This window comes from Bipolaris maydis, assembly GCF_028858645.1.
Source record: "Bipolaris maydis strain C4 unplaced genomic scaffold PSV08scaffold_22, whole genome shotgun sequence".
Classification (NCBI taxonomy): domain Eukaryota; kingdom Fungi; phylum Ascomycota; class Dothideomycetes; order Pleosporales; family Pleosporaceae; genus Bipolaris; species Bipolaris maydis.
Genome location: NW_027093878.1, coordinates 54,229 through 61,817, shown reverse-complemented (window position 1 = coordinate 61,817; position 7,589 = coordinate 54,229). Strand labels below are relative to the sequence as shown.

At 44.9% G+C, this 7,589-nt stretch overlaps 3 protein-coding genes across 3 annotated transcripts; all 3 read left to right on the top strand.

The window, feature by feature from the left end:
- Positions 1–106: 106 nt before the first annotated feature.
- PSV08DRAFT_252940 (uncharacterized protein) lies at positions 107–601 on the top strand (the record flags this gene model as incomplete). Its single annotated transcript, XM_014216927.1, has 2 exons — positions 107–214; positions 305–601. The coding sequence occupies 2 exons, from the start codon at positions 107–109 to the stop codon at positions 599–601; spliced, it is 405 nt and encodes a 134-aa protein (XP_014072402.1).
- A 2,528-nt stretch (positions 602–3,129) lies between these two features.
- Positions 3,130–3,990, top strand: PSV08DRAFT_192107 (glycoside hydrolase; the record flags this gene model as incomplete). Its single annotated transcript, XM_014224928.1, has 2 exons — positions 3,130–3,193; positions 3,242–3,990. The coding sequence occupies 2 exons, from the start codon at positions 3,130–3,132 to the stop codon at positions 3,988–3,990; spliced, it is 813 nt and encodes a 270-aa protein (XP_014080403.1).
- Positions 3,991–5,715: 1,725 nt separating this feature from the next.
- PSV08DRAFT_366985 (uncharacterized protein) lies at positions 5,716–7,296 on the top strand (the record flags this gene model as incomplete). The annotated part of the gene is made up of 1 exon (XM_014224926.1): positions 5,716–7,296. One exon carries the CDS (start codon positions 5,716–5,718, stop codon positions 7,294–7,296), a length of 1,581 nt encoding a protein of 526 aa, XP_014080401.1.
- Between the last annotated feature and the right edge of the window lie 293 nt (positions 7,297–7,589).

The window sequence follows — 7,589 nt, the reverse complement described above, 5'->3', positions numbered from 1 at the left end:
TAATAATATATATTGCTCTTAAACGAAGCTGTGCATCGCTTCCATACCTTCTTAATTGTTTCTTCAATCTTTGTATTATGTAAATTATCCAATCCAATAAAAAAATATGCACACAGGAGGGAATGACAGTGACACCCAAGTCGGCGAGCCCCAGGCGGCCATCAACGAGTTCTGGGACGGCTTTATTACGAAAAAACCTGCCAAAGTTACTAAGGTATTTCTACAAAATCTGTATGCAAACCTTCTCCCTCTATAACACCTAGTTGGAACTGTCGTTGGCAATAATGCAGCTAAATTATACTAGACTGCAGCTGCAGAGTGTTGCACTTATGTTGAACGCATCGTTAAAGAATGCCACTGCACAAACGAAAAGTTTACCGATCCAAAATTCAACAGTAGCCACCTTAGGGACAAAAGTTGCCTTGAAAGCCTTATGTACAGGCACGAGGATGAGGATGCAACTGACGCTCAGTCTACGACTACTGCATCCGGCAGGACCACGAGTAGTTCAAACGGTCTAAGATTAGTCCATCGCGTCGACTGGATCTTTGAAAACCCGCAATTTGTCCTCAATGGCTTCTCTAGCTCTGACCTTAAATAGGGCCAAGCTGGAGACTGCTGGTTTCTTACTGCCGTTTCGATAATCTGCACGTACCCAAATCTTATGGACAAAGTTTACGTCGCTAGAGACGAGGAGTGTAGAGTATATGGCTTTGTCTTCTATAGAGACGGCGAGTGGGTCTAGACTGTTGTTAACAACAATCTCTACCTTACATTTAGCGACTTTGACTCTATAGTTAGTAATAGATAAGACTTAACTAATGTTAGAGAGGTTAAGTGGAGAAAGAACTATTAGACTAGATCGGAGGCGCTCTATTTTACTTTATATACTGACGTAAATGAAACTTAGCTCTCTCTTTTAGAGAAGGCGTACGCTAAAAGTAAGCTCCTTATTTTTATATAATTATCTTTAGCTTATATCTAGCACACCTATAGTGTAAAGCTAATAGAGCAATAGTAATTATAATTCTATTTATAGTAGGTGGAGTGGCGAAGCTGTTAAGGATTCAACTAGTAGCGTTACGACCTAAATCTTCATAGATCGCGTATTGAGTAAAGAGAAACTTTAGAAAGAACTATTGCAAGTCGGTAAAGAATTTCTCTACTTAGCTATATTATATAGCTTAGGCGTATTCAGCGTACAATTAGACTTATTAAGAAGCCTTGCTACTAACTATGCTTTTTTAGTCTTGAGAGCCGTAGAGGAGCAAGACGAAAATGGCAAAAGCCACCGTTTAGTACTAATACGCAACCTATAGTATGAGAAGCAAAACGTAAAGGTAGGAGAATGGATAGGACCCTAGAGCGACAGGTCTTGTGAATGGACGCTCGTCGTTGATTAATAAGGTCGAGACTTTTTGTTATCTCCTATAACTTGAGCAATATGCTGATTATTCTTGTTGGATGATAAGTGTGCCTTTAAGTGATCCTTCTGCAAGCTAGTATTGTGTCGTATAGCTGATGTAACTCTGCTTAGGCTGGCACCAGAAGCAGTAAGTCGGACTGAGAATTATGGCCTACTTCCGGGGCCGAGGTTAATATATTAAATGATATACTAGTCTTTTATTCAATTATTCCGCCTTTAAGTTACTGATGAAGCGTACAACATAGTACAAAAGATTAGCACTAATGATTCTTCCAATTTTACTAAATTGTGAAAACATGCCACAAACAAGGATTGATTCCAAGAGTCCAATTATATAAGGGCACACGCATGTATGATATTATATATCGCATTCTGTGTAGTGATAATTAAGAGTTCTGGCGCGAGAGTCAGCGGGAGTTTAACTGGATAAGGATACTCGGACGATGCTGCATCGACATTACCGACTTCTAGTTGTAGGCTATCTACTAAGCGCTTCTACTTAACTACTATATCTACTTCTCAAGAGAAGTTTTAGAAGCCCCTCACTAGATTTATATATAGGTTTAAACAAGCGTAGTCTACGCCTCTATTTTAGTAGTTAGGCTCGCGTTAGGAGCGTTTCTTACGATTAGATTCTCTGACAGAGTGTGTGGTGTAGTTCTAGAAGCGGAAACAGATGCACCCGACAACATAGGAACATTGCTAGGCTAGGTAGATTTTCAAGAACCCAGTTTCTGCGAATGCTAAGTTTACCAACCCGTTCTAGTAGGCTACGAGGCATAATTAATGTTCGGGCCTTTGCGGATCCTATCTTGTGACCACTAAAATATTAAGTGTACCTCTTTCAACCTATTTTAGTTAAGTTAGCCTCATCCGGCCAATAGCGGTTTTCATTCGAGATTACCTAGAATTCTCCTATCGCCCGGGCTAATTGTAGGTCTTGCAGCGTATCTGCGCCTATGCACAGCTCAGACACTCGGGATATCCAGTGCACTATACCACTTTGGGTTCAGAGAATCTATATATACACATGCAATTCGCTATGATTTTCTCGTATCTTTTTATTATGACATCGTAAGCAAGCTCTCAATTAAGGGGCACACATGCTTGTAGTGTGGGGGGAGGCGGGGCGGTGAAGTGTTAAAGAAGCTCGAGCGATGACTGGGTTCTAGGTTCATAGTTCGGCCGACGGCTTTCATCATATCATCTGCGGGTCAGTTAAGCACTTTCAGAATTCTCCTACTGGAGATTGATAAAGCTAAATCAGGCTTTGTTGGACGAATTTATCTCCTCTGATTGTATATAGGTAAAAATGATACGTTTGTGTGTGTACGGATCTTCGTCTAGCGTAGCGTCCAATCTCTTAGAAGTGCAGTAGGTTCTGTAAAACTAGAATTGCCTTCGCCTTTTACACGCTATGCTTTTCGTAAGTTGATCTGCAGCTTTAACTTTCCGCCGCTGTCTAAAAATATCCCCGCGCCGTTATTCCGTTTCTGTGTAGAACTCTACGCGGTAATAAACTTTGCTGGTTATAGCGTAGTAAGGGTATTATAAATAACACACTACTAGGTTACGTCTCTATTACAATAATATCTACGTATATATATGACCGATACGTCCACCGTATGCACAATATCATTTTCAAACATTGGAAATTTGTCTTACGAAAGGTCTCCTCTATCTACTCCGTGTTCAAACGTACTATGCAGCTCTACGTTCTCGCCACACTGGCTTTCATGACCGCTCCCGCTCAATCGGAGCTGGTCAGTCAAAGCAAGACTCAAAATCATTCGATCTTCACTCGAGCCAACATAGTGCCAAAAAAGGCAGGACTTTCGGGTTACCCAGGCATTCAAACCGAAGCTGGTTTTGCGTCCCTCGCTCCTTACATCGGTTGGTACTCTGATTACAATCCCGATACCCCCGATTACACTGGGGTGCAAGGCGTTCCGATGTTGTGGGGCGGCGAGGGCAGCTCTTGTAGTGAGACCTCAGCCCGCCTGAAGTCATTCGAAAACGCTATCGCAAAGAGCGCTCCAAAGCTCATGTTCGGCTTCTACGAGCCCGACTGTAGCTGCCCGTTCAGCAGCTCAATGACCGTGACTGCAGCTGTAAGCAGCTGGAATAGCCACCTGGCTCCCCTGGCAACCAACGGCACCATTCTCGGCTCTCCAAGCCTGTGTAAGCAGAAAGACGAAGACTTTCTAATCCCTTTCAAAGCTCGGATTACTCACGATTGGGACGTCACAAGCATCCACATTAATAAACTCGACCTGGCCGGGTTAAAAGCTGATATTGAGCACTATCGAACTTATGGAAAGCCTATATTCGTTAGCGAGTTCGCGTGTGTGGATGATCGAAGCGGCTTTACACCTTGCACGAACCAAGGACAAATTAACGATTTTATCAGCCAAGCAGTTACATACTTTGAAAGCCAGCCCGACATTATAGCATACGGGCCTTCCAATGGAGCAGGATTAGGATCCATCTGGCCTCTTTTGAACTCTGCTGGAGAGCTGTCGCCAACAGGACACGCATATCTCAAGTCTATTAACTATCTTTAGAGTCTATAATAAGCCTCTATAGTTTTGAGTTAGCTTATAAGAAAAGAGTTGGACATGAAAGCCCTTGAACATAGTCAAGGAAAGTAGGAAAGTATAATAGAGAGAGTGGTAGAGGGAATAAGAAGTCACCTGCTGTAATATAATTATATTCCTAGTGTCTTTTATACATTAGAATCTAAAGTTATAACGTGAATACATAGCGAGTACACTATCTGGCCGAGTGGGCCATGCTAAAAGGTTATCACGCCCTCTGCAGGCAACTGTTCTTTCCCTTTGTTGCTGCGAACATCGAGTCTCTTAGAGCAAAAAAATGATTGCTAGGTTCTTGAAATATCACAGAGAAAGCCCAGTTCGCTGTTTCTCCACTGATGTAGATGCCTGTCCAATAAGGGATAGAAAAAGCAGTAAGTCGGCGTAGGAGCTTATTTACTAAAACATGACGCGGCTATAAGGTGTGCGCTAGGGAGTATTGTAAGTTGACGAGTCAAGTATTGGGGCATTGTTTAATATGTCCCTATTCTTCCGGCATTCGTACGGGCCGAAACCACGGTTTAAGGGCACATGATCGTCCCAGACGTTCCACGCCGTCCAGCATTCGTCGCCGCTACTCTCGCCGTGAATACTGAGATTGAAAGAGAATCGTGCTGTGACTAGCGCCACTATGATGGCCAGAACCGCCAGCAAGGCTTCTATATACACAACGTTAGAACCTTACTCCTAAGTTTTATCTTGGCTGGCCGCTCACTGCTTAGTATATTTATAGATTAGGCCCGATCACGACTTAAGAAGGCGTGTTAATAAGACGGTTAATTTACCCATTAATTCGCGTATTATGCTGCTCGTAGCTGATATATTCTTAAGGTCTTAGCGCCTTAACGCCTCTTGATTATGAGTTGAGCCCGACGCTGCGAGCCTATCGTTTACGAGCGAGCGGGAAGGTAGAGTAGGCTAGCCTCTTTGAGTATAGACTTATCGCGCACGCCCCATCTTAACTGCACAACGAGGCAACCGTACCGGCGATCTACCACTACCGAAAAGGGAATCCTGACTTCCTAAGGCTGCTTAGTCCGTCCTTCGCATTTTCCTATGAAGATCCTGCTATAATCGCAGCGTGGTTTAAGCTAGTAGAGACGCGTCAGACGTACGGCGTTCTAGACCAGGATATCTACAACTTTGACGAGACTGGATTCGCTATGGGCGTCGCTGCAACGTCAAAAGTTGTAACTAGCGCTGATAGAGTTGGTCGAGCAGTCGTCATCCATTCTATATTCCGACGCTACATCGTCTTGCTGCCGGCTTGACCACATAGCGCGCCTCTTGTAAGAGCTAGTCTAATGACTTATGGGGTTTTTGTATACAGTATCCCTCAGTAGGTCTTATCATAGACTATAGCAATCTCGCGAAAGATGGTAGCAATGTGGTTAGTACACTTTTGCGGGCCGCAAATGACGCCTAGCTTGAATAGGGATAATGATTGTTGACTGTCTGTAAGCTATCTGGTTTCAATACATCGTGTGCCCACCTTGAGCAGCAATGACAGCCTCGCATTAGCTCCCTATACCTATTATTACAAAGTTTTTGATCTATCCGAAGTTTTACCGAGCAAAGCTCCCTATTCGCCCCACTGCCCCTACTTCCGCTATCAACCAAGTACCTGCCCACAGCCCACCGCATGTCGCGACACAATCACCATCGTCGTAGCATACTTGTCCTATTTCAGCAGACATGGTAGAAATGCCACCCCGACACCAGATCATCCATGGCACTAGTACTGGTAGTTCGTTACCAGTCACTGAGCGCACGCGCGTCCGACACCATCCGCAGAAACGTAATCGCTGCGAACGAAGCCCGGAACAATTTCTGAGCTGTATACAAAGCCAAAGCGCGAGCCGAAAGTGTTGTCTAGCGGGAAACGTAGGCGAGACTCTCTGCACGTCGTGTGCTCGATATATCCTCTTACATCAGACGTTTCGCGAGGGTTCTGCTAGATCAGGCTTGGGTAACGTCTTGAAGGACCCGAATGGCATTCTGGCCATAATCGCATGCCCAAGTCTCAAGACCATCGATTCTGTCCTATATTGGTACACTATGACCGATTTGAGCACCGCGAACTTTTCACCACTTGTCCGGAAGATGCAGTTCTTTTGGGGTCAGGTCCTTTGGGATCTTGCTCGAACCGATACCAGCATCTTCGCGGGTATGGTAGCCTTCACGCTGAGGAAAAAACATGCCCTCACTCACGAAGAGCCTGGCAGTGCGGGGAATCTCCAATACGCGAGGCTCGCGGAGCTTACCAGTATCAACATCTTCAGGCAACGTGCGGTGGAGCAGATGAGGTCCGGCCGGACTTTGGTCTGCATGGGAGGTTTTGCATTGATGGCGCTATTGAACAATGACCACGAGCAGGCCTTGATACATCTGCGTGCTATGGCCTCGACTTTCTCCATGCTGCATCCTAACGAATTGGAGTGGCTTGTGACATCATGGGTCGATCTCCGCGTCGCTTCCTTAGGGTTGAACCGACCACTCGTCCCATACTACATTCCTCAATATTGGCTAGATCAAGATTTCCAGGAGCCGAGCGACCTCAAAGTGGGCTTTGATCGCTGCGCTACCCTCAATGTACGCCAACTTGGCACGTTGACAGGACTCTCACTCTTTTCTCTTTTCAAGACGTTCAGGAATCTACACAAGTCTACATATCTAGTTGAAACCCCGATTCTTGCGGAAACGCCACCCTATGCCGTTTTGTTCGACTTAATTTACGAAATTTGTTCGATGGACAGCAGCTCTACGGACACTGGGCCTCGAGTCCATCGTGGACTCATCTTGGTCGCACTCAAATTGATGGCATGGCGGAATGCGGCGAGATACGTCACCCAAGGTGGTGAGATACAAGCTGCGCTTTTGAATCGAGCGGATTCTGTCATATCCCAGACCAACGGCCTTGTTGCAGCATGGAAGCACGAAGCTGACATTAAGAGCCTCTTGTGGACATTGACTGTCACTTTCGCAGAATCAGTATTTTTCAACCCAGATAAGTTGCCTGACTGGACGCATTTCCTAAGAGAGGTCTGCCTCAATATGAAGATTACAACCGTTCGGGGTCTGCAGAGGGCACTCAAGGATTTTCCTTGTCTGAATTGGTGGTTCGACATTGTACTTACCAGACACTGGACAGAAATCTGCCCTCCAAAAGCCGCGAGCCGATGGCAGTCTCTTGGGCCTCTGTCTGAGCCTAATCAAAGGTCTCTGCCTAGATTACGATCGTTTCCGACCGTCTTTCCATTCCAAGCTTTCAACTAAAGTGGATCTTAATGGTAGACCTGCAGACCGACGAGCTTTATAGGCGACATTAAGGAAGTTTTGTATGCGGTTTCTACAGTACTATGTTAAAAGTCTAAACTAAGAAGAGGTGTTCCTTTAGTATTCCAGGTACTTAGCAACACTAGTCCGGTAATGCGAGGTTCAAGATCTAACCCTAAATATAGAATATAATGCTAGTAGCGGTTAACGAACTATTTATAAAATAAAGGTCTTAAGTGTTTTCTCTTTAACGTAGTTTATAAGCTAGTGAGTTATATAAGCGAGTGAGCCGC